This window comes from Geotrypetes seraphini, chromosome 6 (genome assembly GCF_902459505.1).
Source record: "Geotrypetes seraphini chromosome 6, aGeoSer1.1, whole genome shotgun sequence".
In the NCBI taxonomy this organism is placed as follows: Eukaryota; Metazoa; Chordata; class Amphibia; order Gymnophiona; family Dermophiidae; genus Geotrypetes; species Geotrypetes seraphini.
Window position 1 is genome coordinate 236,281,368 of NC_047089.1, and position 23,456 is coordinate 236,304,823.

The following is a 23,456-nucleotide window of genomic DNA, read 5'->3' on the forward strand; positions in this document are numbered from 1 at the left end:
TTCCAGCAGCATGCTCGTAATCCAAAATGCTCGTTTATCAAAGCGAGTTTCCCCATAGGAAATAATGGAAACTCGCTTTGATACGTTCCCCCTCCCCATCCCCCCCCCACAAGAACCTGCATTGCTCCCCCCGAAGGCTCCCCTGCGATCTGGCACCCTCCCCCCCCCCCGCGATCTGGCACTCTCCCCCCCGCGATCGGGCACCCCCCGCCGCGATTGGGCACCCCCCCACCGTGATTGGGCACCCCCCCGCGGCGGCTTACTGTCATCTGGGCACCGACACCGGCATGTCCTGTGCGTTGGTGCCAGTGCCCGAAGATCGGCCTCCTCTTCTTGCCCAATCGCGGCGGGGGGGGTGTGTGTGCTGGATCGCGGGGGGGGGGGGGGGGCTCGGTTTCCGAGGAGCCGATTTTGTAAATGTTTTGCTCGTCTTGCAAATCACTCGCAAACCGGTGCACTCGTACACCAAGGTACCACTGTATAAGAATGCAAATACAATAAGAAGAGCTGGACAATCAGCGACATAGTTACAATGTAGAATCAATGAATACAAGTACAAAGAATGCAAATACAATAGACTTTGTCCAGGGTATCTCTTAAATTTAGGTCCTCTTTTACTAAGGTGCGCTAACCGAATAGCGCGCGCTAAACACTAACGCGTGCATGTTAGTCTATGGATGCGTTAGCGTTTAGCGCGCACGAATCGCTTAGCGCACCTTAGTAAAAGAGGGGGTTAGCCACCTTTAGATGAGTTGCTTTTGTTATTTTACATGAAAAAACCCCCCCAAAAAGATGGATAATCTTCTGTGGATGATCTGAAAAGTTTAAAAGCCCTGAAAGGTGCGCTTAAACTTACCCAAATAATCGGATGCAGTAATTTGCGAATCTGCTATAACTCCAGTCGATAGACCCATTGGCAATTTACAAGCTGCAGAAAAGAAGGCAAAGAAGTAAAAACTGAAGCAATGGCTGTCCCTCGGCTTCCTCTCGTGTCCAACCGGGTCACTGCATAATGAGGAGATTCTAATCCATTCGATGGAGGCATTCTACAGGAGCAGTGAAACAACAAGGCAGCCAACTTGGAAAGAAGACAAGAAGCAGACCACATGAAGAGAAATGATTTTTAATCAGTGCTCCCAGGAAATGGTGCCTGACGTGGCCACATTTTGCCAACTAGACCTCCCCGCTCCGTGGCAGCACAGAGGCTGGCCAGACTGGCGATGGGACTTTTCTACAATATCCCTGTAGATCTCCTCTATGTACCTCTCGCTCTCCCTTACCTCTTCCAAGTCTGCTACTTCAGCCTCAAGAGATCAGACCTGTTCCCTGAGTGCCAGGAGCTCCTTGCACTGAGAACACACATAAAACCTCTGACTAACTGGGAGATAATCAAACACGTGACACTCAGTGCGAAAGACTGCTGCCTACATCTTAATATTGATGATTTCTTTGTTACTTTGCTACAGGAGTTGGGACTAAGGTCCCCTAAGATTGCTAGTTATATGGTAGGCTACAGCAGTGGTTCCCAAACCTGTCCTGGGGGACCCCCAGCCAGTCAGGTTTTCAAAGATATCCCTAATGAATATGCATGAGAGAGATTTGCATATAATGGAAGTGACAGGTATGCAAATCTCTCTCATGCATATTCATTAGGGATATCTTGAAAACCTGATTGGCTGGGGGTCCCCCAGGACAGGTTTGGGAACCACTGGGCTACAGTAATGTTTAATTTTAATTTTTTTTAAAATTTAATTTAAATTCTTTATTAATTTTCAAGCTTTGACAGTGTATTACAATTAATATAACTTTAACAGATTGCATAAAATACACCATATTACACAGATTATTAAATAAAACATCCATTTCCCCCCTCCTCCCAATTATTAATATATTAAATCATATTATTTATTACAATATTATATTTAAATATTTTTAAACTCTTCCAAATACTTTCCCCTCCCCTCCCCCCACCCTGGATGTGTATGGAAATCTAAAAGATATATCTCTATTATTGTATGTTAACAAATGCAGTCAATGGGCTCCATACTTTATTAAATGTATTTCTAAGACCCAAGCATTCCGCATTCATTCTTTCATATTTCTATGTATTACACACACTTGCCCACCAGAGTGTGTAGTTAAGTCTGTCATATTTCCAGATCATTTGGATGGCTATTCCTGTCATGATCAATAAAAGACGGCTCTTGTATTTATCCAAAACAGGCTTTACCTGTAACAACGTACCACAAATTATGGTTTCATAAGAGAAAGGAATAGATGATTCAAGAATAATATTTATCTGTCCTCAAATTGACCTCCAGAAATTAATTATCAGTGGACAAAAATATAACCTATGATCAAGAGTCCCTATATTAATAAGACAATGCCAGCATCTATTAGACTTAGAATTATCTATTTTTTGTAATCTAACTGGGGTCCAAAAAATCCTATGTAATAAAAATAACCATGTTTGTCTCATAGATGCTGACGCTGTACATTTCAACCTCCAAGTCCAAATTCGTGGCTATTGAGATACAGAAATGTACTGTTTTATCTCGATGCTCCAAATGTCTCTAAGACTATTTTTGGGTTTTTTTTATTCAAGAATTGAGAAATTAATTTGAACCACTGGGCAGCCTGATGTCCTACGAGATCTGTTTGGTAGCAAAGGATCTGCAAGCTATAATAATAATTTTTTAAGTTTTTCCATTCAGGGAACCCACTCTGGAGGGCCTGCTTCAGCTGCAACCCCCCTATATTGTTGAGATTTTAGAATGCCAAATAATTGGGTGGCATAGATCAGTGGTTCCCAACCCTGTCCTGGAGGAACACCAGGCCAATTGGGTTTTCAGGCTAGCCCTAATGAATATGCATGAAGCAAATTTGCATGCCTATCACTTCCATCATATGCAAATCTCTCTCATGCATATTCATTAGGGCTAGTCTGAAAACCCGATTGGCCTGGTGTTCCTCCAGGACAGGGTTGGGAATCACTGGCATAGATAACTAAACTTTGCGATTTTATATCGTTTTTCTAACATATCTAAAAAGTTATTTTTTAGCCTATGGATGCTAAGGAGGGTTCGTTGTTTTTTTCATCAACATCATTTTGTTATTCTGGTCCAGGCTATAATTTTAGCACATCTAGATTATGTTAACTCTCTTTACATTGGTTTGAGCAAATATAATCTGAAGAGATTACAGTTTATTCAGAATATGGCTGCCAAACTGATTTTTGGCAAAAATAAATACGATCATGTTACTCCATTGTTGAGGGCATTGCATTGGCTTCCGATATATTGGAGGGTTCAGTTTTAAGTGTGCCAATGTTGTCTTTAAGAGTTTATATGGAATTTTTTCCCCACTGCTTCCTCTTTCTTTTAATTCTTATCGCCTTCAGTCTATTAAGAATATACATAAATTCAAATTAATATTCCCTTCTGTTAGAGGAGTTAAAACTTTAGGTAAGCTTTCACAATCGTTGGCATTTGCTATGGTGAAAATTTGGAATGATCTTCCTTCAATTATCAGAATTTCTTTTTCTTTGACATATTTTATAAAAACTCTGAAATTTTTAACTGATAGTTGAAAGGGGATGCTTTTTTAAATATCTTCCAGTTATTAATGTTAATGTTCACTCTCTCCCTTTAATTTTATTACTGTTTATTAATGTATTCTTAACTTAAATTTTTGTTAACTGGTTTGAGTCCCTCAAGGGAATGACCCGGTATACAAGACAAAGGATTAGATTAGATTAATACCTTGTGAAATTCGCTTAGCACGAGCACTCAGGTAGGAAATAATGTCTCCCCATATAACTGCCTTCGAGGTCTCCAAGGAGGCAGGAGAGCAAGTTTTAATAAACTATAAAACTATATAGAAAAGGGTGCTGAATACTAGCACAAAGATCAAATATGTGCCTATATTTTAGGAACAAGCAGTTATACCAGCCCATAGGGTATGACTTTAAAATATGTAACAATGGTAGCTTTGTATAAATTGGTACTTAAACATTTAATATGAGTTATACATAAAAGTCTGCTTTTTATATACATGCAAACAGGACCTATGAATTCTAAAATTAACTCGATATTTTAGAACTGTCTTGTATAATACTAGTATGACAAAGCCAGCATCTATTAATGATAACATGCAACTGGAACAGTTATGATCGACTTAATTATACTTTCTGGTGGGCAACCGTATGTTCTAGCTACAAATATGAAAGAATGAATGCTGAAATTTTAGGATATAGTGGTGCATTTGAAAGGGTGTGGAGCCCATTGACATCATTTATTGAGTCACAATAGTTGTCGTGTACATTTTCTTTTTATTTGTCCTCCTTACACATCCAGGGTGGGAGGGAGGGGGATGGGAAAACATTATAATTATTATTCATCATATCTATTTTATTGAAATTATACGTGTGGTTTTATCTTCATTAGTTAGGGGGAGGAGGGGGGTGAAAATGTTTGTTGTTGAAATATTTGTATATTTAAAGTGCTTTTGTTTGATTCGTTTATGTTTAAATTCACTGTATTGCACTGTTAATAACTGAAAACTAATAAAGATTTACAGAAAAAAAAAGAACTGTCTTCTATATGAACAAACCCAGTAATTCAGAGCAAGGCCTCTTCCAGCTATTGCAGACCATGATGGGTAATGGAACTGGCGACAAAAGCATACTTACGTTGGTCTATGACAAGAAATTTTGTCTGCATCCCTGCTTGCTGATAGTCTCCCAGTTCACAGTCTAGTAGCCACAAGCCAGCTTTTGATGGTTTCATTTCAACTGTGGCAAATGAACCTTGAAAATTGCAAAAACAAAACCCACAAAAATTAAAGCAGCTCTTAAGTTAATCTGGCTGTACCTGGATCTGTCATCCTGAGTAAATCACTAATAATAATAATCACAGACAACAAGCAATGAAATACAGTTTTATCACTCATTTGATTTATTTTCAGATGTAGTGGTCATAAAGATCTCCATTATCCTTTTATTTAAGGGGGGGGGAAGTAGAGAATGACACAGTGGCGGTTACTCGCGGCTAGCCACGTTTAGCCGCGGGTAACCCGCCAAAACGGTGACCAAAAAAAATGGTCACCGCAAGTTCGGGGACAAGGCCATTCACCACCCCATGGAGCGGTGAATGGTAGCACGGGGCGGTGAACAATTTTGAATGCGCGGTGACCGAGCGTTCGGACCGTCAGCCCACTCTCTCCCACCGGACATCCATGTATCTCCCTCCCTCCTTTTCTCTTACCTTTTCTTCTTAAAATGGCGATTTCTAAAAGGCTACGAGCTGTATTACAGCCGGAGTCTTGAAGTCGCATTGCGTTGCCTGCTGGTAAAAGTCTCCTCTGACGCAACTTCCTGTTTCCGGTTGCATTGGAGGAGACTTCTAGCAGGCAACCCGACGCGACTTCAAGGCTCCGGCTGTAATACAGTTTGTAGCCTTATAGAAATCGCCATTTTAAGAAGAAAAGGTAAGAGAAAAGGAGGGAAATGCACGGCTGGCCGGCGGGAGGGAGCTGCTGGACCGCGTGAAGGGTGCTGGGGGTGGGGGGATGGAGAGGAGAAGACGGGAACGGGGCCGGGGCGGTGAAAGAGGCAGCGGGGCGGTGACAGGGTGGTGAAAGGGACGGCAGGGACGGGGCGGTGCAGAGGATGGTGGTCCAGGGACGGGGCGGTGACGGGGACAGAATTTTTCCCCGTGTCATTCTCTAGGGGGAAGAGGGGTTTAATATATCACAGCAACAAAGAGAAAACTTAGAAGCATTCCATAATGCAGGAGCAATTACATTACATCCGGGAGTGTGTGGTGCAGTGGTTAGAGCAACAGCCTCGGTACCCTGAGGTTGTGGGTTCAAATCCTGCACTGCTCCCAGGTACATTAGATACAGTGGGAGCCCACTGGGACAGTTACTAAAATGCTTGAATCATTTGTAATCCGCATAGAATTGTAGGATATGCAGAATATAAAGTATTAATTAAAATACTTTGCAGGTACAATACAGTCCTATTTTGCATCATTTTCAGTTTCAAGCTCATTTGTAAACAAAGTACTTATGTGGAATGGTTTTCAAACTCATTTACAGGAATATCAATGCAGGGTTGACTGTACACTAATTACACTCCACATGAACATAAGCATTGCCATACTAGGACAAAGCAAAGGTCCGTCAAGTCCAGCATCCTGCTTCCAACCGCGGCCAATCCAGTTCCCAATTACCCGGCAAAATCCCAAAAGGGAAAAGGGATAAAGGGGATGAAACTTGTGTACTGCTTTTTCTGTGTGGTTTACACAGTTTATTTTGTACCTAGGGCAATGAAGTGTTAGGTGACTTGCCCAGAGTCACAAGGAGCTGTAGTCGGAATTGAACTCAGAACATCAGGATGCAGAGGCAGCTGCTGTAACCACTAGGATACTCCTCCATAGAAACATAGAAGATGACGGCAGATAAGGGCCATAGCCCATCAGGTCTGCCCACTCTACTGGCCCACCCCCAAGTCTACTATCCTAGGGATCCCACTCCTGGTGACAGGTTCCCTTGGCTTAACCCTCTAAGGGATCCCACATGGGCATCTCATTTGCTCTTAAATTCTTGCACGCTGTTTGCCTCGATCACCTGCACCGGGAGCTCATTCCAAGGATCAACCACTCTCTCGGTGAAGAAATATTTCCTGGTGTCGCCATGAAATTTCCCGCCCCTGAGTTTGAGCGGATGCCCTCTTGTGGCTGAGAGTCCATGTCACAGATTTTATGATGCTTATCCTAGAAATAAGCAGTGGATTTTTTTCCAATTTAAAACAAATTGGAGCAAAATATTTCTTCACTTAACATTTAATTAAACTCTGGAATTTGTTTCCAGAGAATATGATAAAAGCAGTTTGTGTATATTACTACTTTAGTTTGTGGTCCTGTATTTGCATAGGGTTTATCTGTGTTCTGCACGTTTGAACAAGGCCAGGTGTTCTGGTAGGAATGAATGTTGTGAAGCTTTATTGGTGTCCTGACCCCAAGTAGGATGATATTTGTCGGCAGTTTGTCTGGGTTTTGGAAGGCCCCTAGCTTGGGGGCCATGTCTGGAGGGGCCTCTGAGCATGTGCAGATATTGATGTGATGACATCACATGCTTGCCCGCATGAGTGTGATGTCATTGTGTCAACGTCCAAGCCGGCCCAGAGGCCCTCTAGACGTGGGCCAGAGCTCGAGGCAGGAGACATGAGGTTCGTGTGGGCGGGGCTAGGGGTGGACTGGGGCCAGGCTGTGGCAGAATGGGGCTGGCCTGGGAGTGGGGGGGCCACATGTCATCTTTTTTTTTTAAACAGGAAACCTAGTAACCCTAAGCATGGATAACCCTATGATTCAGCATACCATCCCTAATGCACTGGAAATAACAATACAACATTTTAATGCAAAAATGAATATGCACGAGATCTATTAGCATACAATGAAAGCTGTGCAAATAGATCTCATGCATATGCATTGGGGAAATCCTGAAAACCAGACTGGATTGCGGCCCTCGAGGAGGGACTTTGACACCCCTGCCCTAGTGCTTCCCTCACCTGCCTTGGATCCTCCATTTTGTTTCTGTGCCTCATCCCACGCTAAGGATGCTTCAGTTGTACAAACCTTTTAGTAAGTTATGGGAACCTTCTTCTGCCAGCTCTATAGCACCAGCTGGTGGTATAAGAGGACAGAATAATAAGCAAGAGTGAAGAGGTCACAAGTGCTAGAGACGGGTTAGGGAGAAAGTTAAAGAGAGGTGGGACTGGGAATATGGATGGAAGACTGCAGGGGCAGGTGGTGAGGGAAGTAGGGGAGACTATAAGTGCTGCTTACCGGGGAGACTATGAGCAACACATTTCTCTTATGGAAACATATGTATTTGATTAAACTAGAAAAAGTATCTGGCCACAGTAACTACTCATATATCATGAAAATCCTAATAAACATTTTTTTTTTTAACCCAAAGTAGGGTTACCAGATTTTCCGTTTGGAAAATCTAGGCCCTCTCAGTTCCACCCATCTTCTCCCCATCATGCCCCAGTCCCGCCCACAATCGCAACCTAGCTCCACCCCCTGCTGCCTGCTCTAGTCGGGCAGGAGGGCATCTGTGGATGCCCTCCTGCCCGACGGCGATTTGGTTCAAGTTTTTCCAAAACCCAGACAAAAGTGCTGGGTTTTGAAAAGCCATCCAGACCCCCGGACATGTCCTCAAAAGGGCAACGTGTCCGGGGAAATCCGGACATCTGATAACCCTAACCCAAAGTAGCTGAAAAATAAAAACCTAAACTTACAGTTTATAAAGACCTGCTGTAAGAACAGAAGCCCTCCTCTGTGGCGCAGTGATTAACACTACAGCCTCAGCACCCTGAGGTTGTGGGTTCAAACCCACACTGCTCCTTGTGACCCTGGGCAAGTCACTTAATCCCCCTCATTGCCCCAAGTACATTAGATAGATTGTGAGCCCGCCGGGACAGATGGGGAAAAATGCTTGAGTACCTGAATAAATGCATGTAAACCGTTTTGAGCTCCCCAGGGAGAATGGTATCGAAAATTGAATAAATAAATAGTGTGAAAAGTTTCAGCCTTTGATAACCAGAGCTGGTATTGTGATGTCATAATGCCTCAGTCCACCAATGCCTAAGAGCCAACCTCATCAGTGATGTCACAATGACTTGACTGTCCTATACTCGGCTCACTTTTACTACATTTTGATTTCTAGAGTGGCGCAGTGGTTAAATCTACAGCCTCAGCACTCTGAGGTTGTGGGTTCAAACCCACACTGCTCCTTGTGACCCTGAGCAAGTCACTTAATCCCCCCATTGCCCCAGGTACATTAGATAGATTGTGAGCCAACAGGACAGACAGGGAAAAATGCTTGAGTACCTGAATATATTCATGTAAACCATTCTGAGCTCCCCTGGGAGAATGGTATAAAAAATTGAATAAAATAAATAATAAAATAAAAAATATTTCTTCTCTGTACGCAGCAACACACAGATAATACATTTCTGTTACCTGGAAGAAGAGTGTAGACACCATGCTGGGTTTCCCGGCTGTGCTTCTCCGTTAAGGTCTGACCATGGAAATGAACGATGGCAATGTCCTTGGGGTCGCCCATGTTTATCAGGTGCCACCGGACCGTCTCGTTTTCATACATTTTCAAACCTTGCAAGTTATAGGTCCTGCCATTGATGGCTGAAATATAAGATAATGCCAGGATGGAAATCAAAAATGATTACAAGAGGCTTAAGCAACAGTCAGACTGTAGGCACACAGCATGGCACAGTGGTTAAAGCGAATCCAAAAGACCTACTCCCGTATTTCTAGATTTGCGCACAGAACCCTGGGCTTGCACATTTCGTTAGAGTTATTTTCAATCTATTCATACAAGGGTGGCTTCTGGAAATTGATATGGGGACAAATCAATAAATACTTAATTCTGCAATTCCATTGTCATATGAGATGCTTATATGTGGTACCTTACTGTATTTTAAACCCCCATTTGACCGGTATAAAGTCAGGCTTTACATGATAATGATAGGGATAGCCATCCAAATGATAACAAGAAATTGGAAGAGTTCTGAAACTTTAAATTTTCCTTTTTGGTGGGCAAATTTGGGTTCCAGTTACAAATATGAAAAAATGAATGCAGAATTTTTGGGGAACAATAAGGTATTTAAGTTAGTGTGGGGCCCGTTAGCAGCTTTTGTTGCATCTATTTAAGATATGTAGTTATATATTTATGTCTTACTAGTCTTTAAGCCCGTTACATTAATGGGTGCTAGAATAGATGTGTCTGTCTGTCTGTGTTTCTTTATCTCTCTCTCCTTGGCCGCTGTCTGTATCCTTCTGTCTCCCCCTCCCCCCCGAGCAAAGCTGTCTGCCCCCAGCACCCACCTCCCCCCCAAATGTCTCTCCATGGCCCTCTTCTGTCTTCCCCCCCCAGAGCAAAGCTGTCTGTCCCCTTTCCCTATCTCTCCATGGCCCCTTCTGTCTCTCCCCAGCACACCCCTCCCCCCCAAGCAGCCCCCTTTCCCTCTCCCGCTGACTCACTCTCTGGCCCCCTTTCTCTGTCTGTCTTTCTGTCCCTCTCCCTGCCCCTGTGTATTTCTTTCTTTCTGTCTCCCTCCCTCCCGCTGTCTGTCTGTCATTTTTCCCCATTTCCTTGTGCAGCAGCATTTCCATCCCAGTTCACTATGCAGCAGCAACAGCATTTCCCTCCTATCCCCCCCTTTCCTGTGTAGGAGCAGTAGCAGCATTTTCCCCCACTCCCCCTTTCCCTACCTTATCTTCCCTGCTCCGTTCGGCCCCTCCCCCTTCTTTTACTGCTGTTGTCGATCCGGCCTGCTCCTGGCCCTGCTCCGTTCGGCCCCTCCCCCTTCTTTTACTGCCGTTGTCGATCCGGCCTGCTCCTGACCTTCCCACCGCCGACAAACCTCGGGGCTCCAGCCGCGTAGGCAGCACTATAAACACGCTGCTTTGTGGCCTTCTACTGGCGATTTCCTCTGCCGCGTCTGTCTCCGATGATGTCATCAGAGACTCGGCAGAGGAAATCGGCAGAGAAAGCCGCGAAGCAGCGTGTTTATAGTGCTGCCTACGTCACTGGAGCCGGTGCTGCTGCTGCTGGAGTCCGGGGGATTTAGAATAAGGGGACATATACCTCGGCCTTGATCCGCGCCGCCGCGGCGTCTGACCCGGGAGCTGGTTCCCGACCCAACCACTGCCTCCTCAAAAACCCTGAGAGCGGGGAGACTGGCCGCCACTTCCGCCTAATTGCCTAGGTCTCTGTCCATATGGCGGCGTGACAGGGCTCCCGAAACCCCATCCTGCATAGGGTGATGGAGGGCTGCGAAAACCGCCCGGGCCACCGTTGCTGCTGCTACCGAGATAAGGGGAATTGGGGGAGCGGTAGGTCTGCCTATACATTTCCTATACCGCTTACAAAGGCCGAGAAGAGTCCGTTGGAGGGCAGGGGGTGCTAGCGGCCGGCAGCGGTGGAGATCAGGGAAGAGCGCGCATGCCACTTGTCTTGCCTCGCGTGAGGCCAGACCGTAAGCCGCGCATGCGCACTTCCTATGTGTGCTACAGCTCACGGAAAATGGACGCACGCATAGGAAGTGCGCATGCATGGCTTACCGTTTTATTATATTAGATATCTCTTTTAAATTAGGTTTGGTTCCCATACACATCCAGGAGAGGGGGGTACTGCATATATATTTGATATATGTTTACATTTCTGAGTTATACAGGGTTGGGGGGTAATGATATCTTTTAATTTCTGTAGTTCAAAAGTGCTTTGTAATGGTTTGATATGTTTCAGATGTATATATTTATATTGCACTGTTCATATTGGAAAATAATAAAAATTTATTCATACAAGGGTGGCTAATCTGTCTGTGGGAACCTCCTATCAGTGATTGGGAGGTTCACCAGGGTATATCCACAATTCATGTGCACCCTGAAGCACACTGCCGGGTCTACCCACAAACATCCCCTATTGTCAACCCGTGTTTTTTTATAAAAAAAAAGATTTTTAAACTCCAAAAAGTGCTGAGTGCAAATATAAAAGAGAGATATCAAAATTACAATTATAATGTGTTAATCACTAGACCCAAATATCATAGTAAAAAAAGAGTTTCCAAGCTGCGAATAACAAATCACTTTGAGAGGGAACTTATCTCATAATGTCTGCAAGTGTTCAAAAATTTCCTTAAGGGGGTGCCTTGGCTGATTGCCCTACAGAATACCCTGTTTCGTATCCTTGTTCAGGGGCACATCCCGCTACATTCTGTATCAAGTTCTCCGTGGCATTGCAGTATAGATCGAATTAGGTACAAGCGAACTTTTAAAAAAGGATATTGTGACGTGACAGGCACCTCAACCTATAGAATTTGGGGCCTGCTAGTCGCCTTGGAAATGAGACACAAGGAAGGAGCAACCAATAAATTCTTGGACTGAGATCTTAAAGCATGCAAAGGTACATATGGCTCCAATAAAGAAGACACCACTTTCGGAAGTGCGTGTTGTAGAACTAAAGCCCAGATATCTTGAGAAGATTGAACCACAAAAATGTTGGTGCCTAGTAGAACTGAAAGAAGCTTGGGAGGACCTGGAGGCCAAAAATCATTGTCATAATTTCACAGAACTCAAATAAAAGATAAATTATATTAAAATTGAAATGTTATGAAGAAAAGAGAGAAAAATTACACATTACATTAGAGATTTCTATTTCACCTTTACCTTGAGGTTCAAGGCGGATTACAAGAGTAATAGATGGAGGGTTACAATAAAAGATCTCTGGTTATTTTTAGAGAGGGTAAAAAGAGGGTCAGGTTGATTTGGGGATCAGGAAGAAGATGGGGGGAAGGAAGGTACTTGTGGTGTTAAGACTTTGTCAGGGATTTCTAGAAGAGCGTGGAGGGGCATAATCGAAAGGGACGTCTAAATCCGTTTATGTCCATCTCGCAAGTCGTCCAAAGTTAAAAAGAGCCTAAGACACATTTTCGAAAGAGACGTCCAATTTTTTTTTTACTTTCGAAAATTGTCTAATTATACGTCCTGCCAATCTGATCGTCCAAGCCGCTAAATCGTCCATCTTTATACCACATTTCCGTCCAACTTTCTGTCCAAGTCCAAAATGTCTAGAACAAGTCCTAGTGGACGTGGGAGGGGTCTGCAAAGTGATGGATTGAACACCCAGACATGGCACCTAAATAGTGGGGGTACCTTACAGGCACTGCTGTGAACTTCACAAAAAGGGTGCCATGGCTTCTCCTCACTACAGCTCCCTTATAGGTGACGGTGAGCCCCCCAAACCACCTCCAGACCCACTTATCTACCACCCCAATAGCCCTTATGGCTTCAGGAGCCACTTATATGCCACTCAAAAAGGGTTTTGGGGGTGTATAGGGGAGTGCACATGTTTAAGTATCAATGCAGTGATTACAAGGGCTTATGGGCATGGGTCCTCTTCTCTATGGGTCCCTAACCCACCCCCAAGATGACTTAAGCCGCCTCTGTGCTGGACAACTAGGCTTTCCTATGCCAGGCGGCCAGGTGATGATGGTCTGGAGGCTGAAATTTAAAGTTGTGAATAAAATTTTTATGGGGGTGGGGGGGGGATTGGTGATCACTGGGGTACTGTGTGGGGGTCTGTTTTATGTGTTTGAAGTGCTTATCTGGTGAGTTTAGGTGGGTTTTTGTGACTTAGACCATGTTTTACATGGTCTAAGTCACAACATCCAAGTTCCGTCTAGGCTCCGTTGTTAAACTTTCGGTTATACATGCTGTACGACTAAATCTAAGCCGGCCCCCATCCCGCCCAACTCCCGCCCTCGACACTCCTCCCGAAATGCCCCGTTTAGCTTTGGACGTTGAACGGCACTATGAAGGTCTAGGTCGTTTAGAAATATGTCCAAAACCCGGTTTTACTATCGGCACTTGGACGTTTTTTAGAAATGTTCATCCAAGTGCCGACTTAGGCCGGTTTTTGGATGTTTTTCTGTTTTGATTATGAGCCCCACAGTCTTTATTTCTTTTCTGAACGTCTTGTAGTCTGGAGTTGTTATCAGTAGATTGGAGATTTGGTTGCCTAGTTTTGCTGATTGGGTGGCTAGGAGGCCGTCATATAGTTTTTTCCATTTAACTTCTTTGATTGGAGGATGTGTGAATGGGGTGTGAGTTTTCTTATGCATGGGAAGGCACAAAAATAGCTAAATTTTGATGTGCAAAGAAGAGACTGAAAAAAAATCAGCCTCTCAGCTCCGCGGAAAACATGAGACCGTGTGTCGATGTCGGGTTGAAAGGTACCTGCACGCACATGATGGGGTCACTGCCTCAAAGATTTAAAGAAACAGCACACTTGTCATTGTCCGCGTTGGGCTTCGTCAGATGACATAATTCCATTTATGAGAATATAAAGACCGGTGAACGTGAGCATGCAAGGGACTGATGTGCATAGCATGGATCATAAAAAGGATTTAGAGATCAGGTAAAACTATGTTGGTCTTTATCTACCATCATTTTTTTTTTTTCTATTCTCAGCGGCAACACCAGAGAAAACTTTCACCCACGCTCGGACAAGATTTGTATACCCACACCCCCGTGAGGAAACTACACTTGGACCCCTGAGGAAGACTTTCAGGTCGAAACACGGCCCGTGTTGGGTCTTCCATATCAAGTTGTGGATGTTTTATTGACTCTTCTACTCCAATAAAAAGTCAACATCAGTCTCCACACTTGTTTTGTTTTGGATTTTTGCCCTATCTGTGGAGCCTTAGGGTCAATTTCTTTGGTTGGTTCTGTATTATTATGTGAACATCAATAGTCTTCTGGCTACGCAGTTCCTGTCATCTGTGACAAAACATGCAAGAGCAAAAGTGGAAATGTCCAATCAGAATGGTGCACAAAAAGTGTCTTTCAACTCATCTGATAAATCCAAATGTCTTTATTCATCCAAAATAACTCATTCATCCAAAGTAACTCAATGACTCGACATGATCATGTTTCGGCCATCCAGCCTGCATCAGGAGTCTATAAATTATATACATAAATAATAATTATTAAATAAACATAATCATGTATAAAAACAAAAACAACAAATGTTAAAAATATGAATGATATTATATAGAAAATATTATGTGTAAAGTATATTGTAAAAGAACAGCAAAGAATACCAAACAATGAACACATATAAAGACCGTACTCTCAATGGCTGTTATAGTTCAAACCTCCCTTGTACACCTCCTATTTCAATGTGGTTTTGTCTGGAAATTTCCCAGGCCCTCAGCGGTGCCACCATGGGTTCAATAAGCTATCATGACCCATGGATTTATGCCCCTAATCGTCATTGGGCACCTGGTATGAAAATATTTTGTCAATGTTTATAATTTTTTCAATTTTTCAATGAATAAGTTAAATAATTTAAATGCTTTAAATATTTAAATAGTACATGCTATGCACTTAGCTTAGCTTGGGTGGTTAGCCTAGAGCAGTGATGGCTAACCTTTTTGAGCCCGAGTGCCCAAACTGCCGCACAAAACCAAAGAATTTCCTCAAAGTGCCAGCACGTCAATTAAACCTTAATAACAAGATTTTAGTATCTAAAAACTCTTTATAAAGTTGCCTGAACTATGTAACATCATTTTTAAAGGTTGGAATCTTTGTATTGTCAGAGAATCAATTTGATTCACAATCCTTTGGTTTTCATTTCAATTTATTGGCAATTTATAATGTTTTAATGATTTAATTCAATTTAATGAATTTAGGAAGAATTTGATTCAGTTACACAATATATTTTAAATGTATTATTCACATAACATGTCAAATGTATCCTGAGTAAAAAAAAAGATAAACTTCTTAAAACTGTTAACTGTGTCAAGACTCGGTGTGCATTCCCAAAGAGTCTATGCATGTTTTTTTGTAAAATTTACAATCAAATTAGAAAATAGTTAAATCATTACATTTCTAATAATATGATGTAAAGAAAACAAAAGAGCTTTCAATTAAACCAACCGTTTTTATTGGAAATTCCAGATTGGAATACAACAGTGCCATGTAAAGTCCCTTTTTTAAATAACATCTTTAAATAATATTTAAATAACTTAGAAAGTGTCTTAACTGCAAACTGAAAACACTGCTTCATGTAAACATATGCATTGGACATGCTCTGAAAAAAATTAATGTGATTTTTGTTGTTGCATGCATGCTGATAACTTGTCAATCCTTGGCTCATAGTGCGTTAATTTCAGAGCAACACATGCAGCACTCATGTCATCCGTTAATCTGTTTCTAGCATCAGATTTTACATGATTCAAAGCCGAAAACAGCTGCTCACAAGCATAGGATGACCCAAACAAAGTAAGAAGAGCAATCCCAAGTGCTTTCATGGACTTAAAATTGTCTGGCAGAGAATTCCACGCTTTTAGGATTTCATTTTCAGAACTGCTAGCAGTGATTTCATTTGTCACCCTTTCACACTCAATACGTTCAAGAGCCGCACGCAGGTCATTGAATTTACTTTTCCAGATAGAGCTTTCTTGAAATTCCAGTAGCTCCATTTCCAAATTTTGAATATCCAACCACTGTAAGCAGGAAAGATCAAGATCTTCAAATGTGGACTTTTCTGGGGAAGTTATAAATGAAAGGGTTGTCTCCATCTTAAGGAACTGAGAAAATCTTTTACTAAAATTCTCCTTTGCTTCGGCTACAATAGTGGAATATGCTTTGTGGATTTCCTGGTGTTTTTTATGACTGTCCACAAATGTTGTAGAATTATCCAAATGTATTTTTAGGTTGGGAAAATATTTTAGCTGTCCACTCTCAAGGTCTTTTTCAAAAACATGCAATTTTCTCTCAAAAGCTTTGATGTCACTAAACATGCTTTCTGCTGTTTTTCCCATGCCTTGTAATTTTTTGTTTAGTACATTAAAGTGGTTAGTAAAATCTGTAAAGAACATGAGGTTGGTAAGCCAGGCCATGTTGGTGAGTTGAGGATAGTCTTCCCCCTTTTCGTTCATAAATAGCCTAACTTCTTCCAAGCAGGCCACAAATCTCTATAACACTCGTCCTCTGCTCAGCCACCGGACATTATTGTACATCAGTAAAGTGTTATATTGTGCCTGAACCTCATCAAGAAGGGCTTGAAATTGTCAAAAATTAAGAGCACGCGCCATGATGAAGTTCACCATTTTTGTTACATCTTTGAGGACATCGTCAAGTTTTTTGCTGCTTTCTTTGGCGCAGAGAGCCTCTTGATGTATTATGCAGTGAAATTGAATCAGTGGATGTTTTGTTTCCTTAGCAAAGAAATGAATGAATCCTGATGTTGTCCCCACCATGCTAGGTGCTCCATCGCTAGTAACTGAAACCACTTTTTCTGGACTTATGTCTAGTGATGAAAAAGCCTCCATCACAGCATTGTGGATATCTATCCCTTGTGTTCTTTCAGGCAAAGACAGCAGTTTTACCAGCTCTTCTCTCATGATGTCACCAGTAGCATAACGCAAAATGAGCGCTAGTCTTGCATGGTTAGTAATATCTGTACTTTCATCCAAGCCCATGGAGTAGAAGGGTGCTTTTTGTAAGTCGCAAGTAAGCTGTTGACTAACATCAGCAGCCATTCGCAGAACCCTATCTTTTGCAGTATTTCTGCTTAGCGGCATCTCAGAGATGCGCTGCACAATTTTATCCTTGTTTTGGAAATCATGGAAGAGTGAATTACTCCCAGCCAAAATTGCCTTTTTGATAAAATCTCCATCAGAGAGAGGCTTACCATGTTTTGCCATGCACAGTGAAATTTGAAAGCTGGCAACTGTAAGATGATTAGTTTTTGAAAGATAGTTGCTAAAACTAAGAGACTGGGAGTGATATTTCTTTAATTTTCCTACAAGGAACTCTTTTCTTTGAGCTAAACCAAGTTCAGCAACACTGTTATGGTTGGTCTCAAAGTGACGTTTGACACTTGATGTGCGAGACACAACACTTTCATTACACATAATACACAATGCTTTCCCACTGCATTCAATCACTCCATATGTCTCTGTCCAGGCCTCTTGGTCTTCCACTATCTGTTTTTGCTGTACTCATTTTCTTTGTTCAAGACTTCAAGTCTACAAAAAGATAAAATTTGTATAATAAAAAAAATCTAATGAAGTGCTGTATACAAATCCGTCTCCATAAAAAAATATGTGATTGGGGAATTTTACTAATTGTAGACATCCATTTTGGTCAAAAAATATACTGTCCGGGTGAAAACCGGACTTGTACAACCCTAACCTGGACACCTAGACAAATAGCCAGATAATTTAATAGGTTTTTAAAAAGGAGCCCAGGTAAGTTTATAATTAACATTAGTATTATTGGTCCAATTAAACTTAGGCAGCACAGGTAGGGCAAAGTAGAAGTTTACCTAATAATAAATGATGTAGAATGCAGATTGCGTCTCCTGTTCTCCTCAAGTCTCCCACCAGGGTGGGAGGGCGTGACAGAAGAACGCTCAGTGCTGTAGGCGAGTACCTGGGTGGGTTCAAAGGTGGAGGCGGGGAGTGAGACTTTGCTTCTCACAGCCCCGCTGCGGTTCAGGCAGCCGCGAGGAACACATTACCAGGCAGGGCCGGACTGGGACAAAAAATAGGCTCGGGCATTTTAGGTTGAGCAGCCCAATCATATGACCTCACGCAGGCCCCGCCCATTGAAGTCCAGGGGCAGGGCTAAAATGCAGAAGCACAATGTAATTTAAAGGAAGATGCACAGGAAAGATAATCGTACGATATGTTCAAACTTTAATGTTCTATAAAAGCAATGACAGACTCTCACCTTTGAAACAAAAATGACAAGCGCTTATCAATAAAACCAAACCACGGGGTCCGCGCTTTTTACAATGAAAAATCCGGATAACAAGAGGCAGCTCAGCAATGTCCAACCTTAGTGAGCTGGAGGTTTATGTGACAGCAGAGGACTAAGAAGAGATGTTTTATTTGTAGTCTTGATGTATTGGAGAAGTGACTGCGATTCCCCAAATATCTTAATTGCGGACCTTCCCGCGTGCCAGCTGCAAGGCCTTCGCGTGCCACAGCTGGCACGCGTGCCATAGGTTCGCCATCGCTGGCCTAGAGGGACAGAATCGCCAACATATTTCACCCTGTTAAGGTTTCCTCAGGGCAATATCCCTCATAACTATACACTCAACACGACGCAGCCACCCGTAATATGGATCATATTACGGGTGGCTGCGTCGTGTTGAGTGTATAGTTATGAGGGATATTGCCCTGAGGAAACCTTAACGGGGTGAAACATGTTGGCGATTCTGTCCCTCTAGGCTAACCACCCAAGCTAAGCTAAGTGCATAGCATGTACTATTTAAATATTTAAAGCATTTAAATTATTTAACTTATTCATTGAAAAAATTATAAACATTGACAAAATATTTTCATACCAGGTGCCCGATGACGATTAGGGGCATAAATCCATGGGTCATGATAGCTTATTGAACCCATGGTGGCACCGCTGAGGGCCTGGGAAATTTCCAGACAAAACCACATTGAAATAGGAGGTGTACAAGGGAGGTTTGAACTATAACAGCCCTTGAGAGTACTGTTTATGATTCATCCTTCTATAAAGACTTATTTATCTGGAAGCCTTTTGTTCACATATAAAGACCAGCATGGTTAAAAATAAAGACCTATCCATATCAGTACAGATTATAAAAACCATAAAAGGCTTTATACAAAATATAAATTGACCAAATATATAGTAACTCTACATAAATAATACGCTAAAAAGATATAACTAATCATGCTTACATGAAAATTGCATTGAAACTATTATCAACCAATAAAAATACACAATGAAAATATAATAAATAACCTATGGATTCAATAAGATAGAGAGTATTTTCATTGTGTATTTTTTATTGGTTGATAATCAATAGTTTCAATGCAATTTTCATGTAAGCATGATTAGTTATATCTTTTTAGCGTATTATTTATGTAGAGTTACTATATATTTGGTCAATTTATATTTTGTATAAAGCCTTTTATGGTTTTTATAATCTGTACTGATATGGATAGGTCTTTATTTTTAACCATGCTGGTCTTTATATGTGTTCATTGTTTGGTATTCTTTGCTGTTCTTTTACAAAATACTTTACACATAATATTTTCTATATAATATCATTCATATTTTTAACATTTGTTGTTTTTGTTTTTATACATGATTATGTTTATTTAATAATTATTATTTATGTATATAATTTATAGACTCCTGATGCAGGCTGGGTGGCCGAAACATGATCATGTCGAGTCATTGAGTTACTTTGGATGAATGAGTTATTTTGGATGAATAAAGACATTTGGATTTATCAGATGAGTTGAAAGACACTTTTTGTGCACCATTCTGATTGGACATTTCCACTTTTGCTCTTGCTTGCAAAACACAACAAGACATTTCAGATTAAATATATTACCATGAAACTTATGGCACCCGAATGCATCTGATGGTGTCCTGGAGGTCTCTGTGCAAGTCTTTTTGGGATATTTCTCAAAGTACCAGCTTTTCGTTTCATCAAAGGTCATAAACAGCAATGTGAACTCGCGGGCATCTTGCGGCCTGTAGCTATCCTGGTCGAGTGTTCCACTTCTACAGATTAACAGTGGGCCTATCAAGCCAGAATGGATATCCTTCTCCTGGAAGAGCACAACAGAGCAACTCAAAATTACATAGCCTCAAAGCCTTCAGAAAATTAAAAAGAAGGGAGGTGATATGCAAAGCAATTTAACTGGCCAGAAACAGGTCCTGGATGGCTAAATCACCTGTCCAGGGCTAACCAATCATTTTCAGCTGTACTTAACCGGTTAAGGCCTGATTGCATTAACAGCGAGGGCACCTAGAGGTGGAACTTAATTTTTCTTATTTGGTTTAATTGGCATGGTAATTGACCACACCATTAAAAAACAATTAAAAAATTTTAAAAACAATTGAAGTTGGATACGAAATACCGCGTGTCTAATGACATCTGCCTGAAAAGTAGGCATGGTTAGGGGCGGAGGTGTGATTAACTTAGGTGTCAATAGGCAACCACATTAGGCACTGGTATTTTGGTGACGGGACAAAAGCATGCGAGACTTCAGCACGCCAACATTGCAGTGCCGACAATTCGGCGCAAGACCCCAGTGCGCCACCGAAAAAGGTACTATTAAAGAGCTCCGACGGGGGGCATGGGGAGGAATCTCCCCATTTTACTTCATACTCTTTGCGCTGCCGTTGGGGGAGGGTGGGGGCGTGGGGGGTGCAACCCCCCACATTATAGAGAAAACTTAACTTTTTCCTAAAAAATCTGGAAAAAGTTAAGTTTACTCTATAGTGGAGGGTTCCAACTCCCCCCAAGCCCCCCCCTCCGCAGCAGTGCGAAGAGTATGAAGTAAACTGGGGGGGGTTCCCCCCTCACACCCCGCGTCGGAGCTCTTTAAAAGTAACTTTTTAGGCGGCGTGCTGGGTCTTGCGCCGAATTGTCCGTGCTGCAATGCCGGCGCGCTGAAGTTTCACGTGCGAATGACTATGAACCGGTATATTAGGCCAGCAAAAGCCTGGCCTAATATAATGGCGTCTACCACTAGGATGCCTAGCGACGCCAAAGTCTGCTTAAGCACCTCTAAGTATGATTCTATAAACGGCGCTGGTTGACAACTGTACTGACCAACGCCTAGGAGTCAGGTGCTGTTTATAGAATCAGGCCCTTAGGTGCATATTATATAAATGGCATCCCAATTGTAGGCAACGGTAGGTGTCCTACGGCTGTCTAACCAGCCAATTGGAATGCACATTTTCTGGAAAAAAAAACCCCAACCCCAAACCAAGGCAGGCCGCCTACAAGGTCAGGGAGGCGCCTAAGGACGCTTAAGCTTGCTCAAGGCTGGGCGTGGGTGTGATTTTGGCTGGAAGTAGCCTCAGGTGAGCGTAACCAGACCTAGGCATCTCCCTAGGGCTGCAATAGGCACCTGAAATGTAGGCCATTGAAACGCTGGCCTACGTTTCAAATAGATGCGGCCGCTGAACTGATCACAGCGAGGAACTCTCCCTGCTACGATCAGCTGAGCAGCCACAGCAGGGAACCCCTGAACCCCACTGCAAGTTGGCTGGCAGGAGAGATGCACACTCTCTCCCACGCCACCCCTGAACCCCCCCACATTGTCCATGGCAGGAGGGATGCTGGCAAGAGGGACTGGGCATCCCTCCTGCCGCCACCCCCAAAACAATACCCGGCAGGAGGGATGCCCAGTCCCTCTTGCAAGCACCCCCAAAGCAATCCCCGGCAGGAGGGATGTCCAATCCCTCCTGCCGGTACCCTCTGCAACATCCCCAGCAAGAGAGATGCCCAATCCCTCCTTCTGGCACCCCCTGCAACATCCCCGGCAAGAAGGATGCCCAGTCCCTCCTGCTGGACCCTCACCCGATGAAATGCCCCTCCTCCAATCCCTCTAAACCCACCAGGACCCTCCCATACCTATTTTTCGCAGGCTGACCGGAGGGCCCGACAAGCCCGCCTCCACAGAACAGCAGGCCATCCCCTTCCCGGTGCATTCTAGATGCACCAGGGTGGGGGTCTAAGGCCCTGATTGGCCCAGGCACCTATGGCTCTGGCTCTGCCCCTAGGAAGGGCCTTAGGCATCTGGGCCAATTGGAATCTCAGGCCTCCCTAACCCTAAGACTCCGATTGGCCAGATCCCTTAGGCCACTAACTCTATATTGTAATACCATTACAGAAGCTCCTGTAAACCGCTCTGAATTGACTCCCCAGTCATTAGTAGCGGCATAGAAGCTTTCAATAAACATAAACTTGGTAGGTTAAGTGCCATATTCGGCACTTAACAGGCCAAGGTAATCGCATAAATAGGACTGCATAAAAATCAGTCCTATCTTTACACGGTCCTACTTATATGGTGCCCCATAGCTGGTTAAGTGCTGAATATTGCAATTAATCTGCTATGCTTTAGCTATCTCCAGAAGCCTGAAAATTCAATGCTGAAGCCTGGACAAGGCCTGGCATTGAATTTCCGGGCATAATTTCAGCAGCGGCAGTCAGCAAAATGCTGAGCGCAACCAGATGAAACCCCCAAGATTTTTATTCATTTAGTTCAGCTGCCTTCTGGTTTTCCATCTCGTAAAAACTGCCGGACTGGAACAGACCGAAGATCCATTAAGCCCAGTATCCTGTTTCCAACAGAGGCCAAGCCAGGTCCCAAGTACCTAGCTAGATCCCAAGCAGAAAAAAAACAATAGATTTTATGCTGCTTATCCTAGGCATGAGCAGTGGATTGCCCCAAGCCATCTCAATAATGGCCTATAGATTTCTCTTCTAGGAAATTATCCAAACCTTTTTTAAACCCTGCTAAGCTAACATTTCACCACACTCTCTGGCAACGAATTCCAGAGTTTAATTACATGTTGTGTGAAGAAATATTTTCTCCATTTTGTTTTACATCTACTACTTAGTAGCTTTATCCATGCCTCCTAGTCTTAGTATTTTTGGAAAGATGTGTTAAATCAGGCATTCTCCACCCAGTCCTTGGGATCTAATCAGCCAATCTAGTTTTCAGGGTATCCTAAATGAGCATGCATGAAACGTAAACGCATGTAGCATGCACAAACATATCTTAAGATCCTGAAAATTGGACTGACTGAATGGGTTCTGAGAACTGGATGGAGAATGCCTGGCATGGATCACCACGACTTTGATGCTCTGAATTCCGATTACATTAACCAACTGAGGACCATCATTGAAAGCTATTGGGTCTGTTTGTATGTCACTACAGTCTGTTTTAGGCAAAAGTGACCTAGTGATTATAGTAATGGACTGAGACCCAGGGAAAACAGCGTTCAAATCTCATTTCCCCCTAACACTTCTTGTGAGCTTAGGCAAGTCGCTTTATTTCTCATTGCCTTGGG

The 23,456-nt window shown here is 42.8% G+C and overlaps 1 protein-coding gene across 1 annotated transcript in view; it reads right to left on the minus strand.

Annotated features, from left to right (window-relative positions):
* The window catches only part of F5 (coagulation factor V), a 181,297-nt gene that overhangs the window by 34,505 nt on the left and 123,336 nt on the right, over positions 1 to 23,456 (minus strand). The window contains exons 16-19 of the mRNA XM_033948697.1: positions 19,978 to 20,197; positions 9,030 to 9,209; positions 4,691 to 4,807; positions 857 to 928 (exon numbers count right to left, since the gene is read on the minus strand). Coding sequence (XP_033804588.1) covers positions 857 to 928; positions 4,691 to 4,807; positions 9,030 to 9,209; positions 19,978 to 20,197 — 589 coding nt within the window. The remainder of the gene's footprint in view (positions 1 to 856; positions 929 to 4,690; positions 4,808 to 9,029; positions 9,210 to 19,977; positions 20,198 to 23,456) is intronic.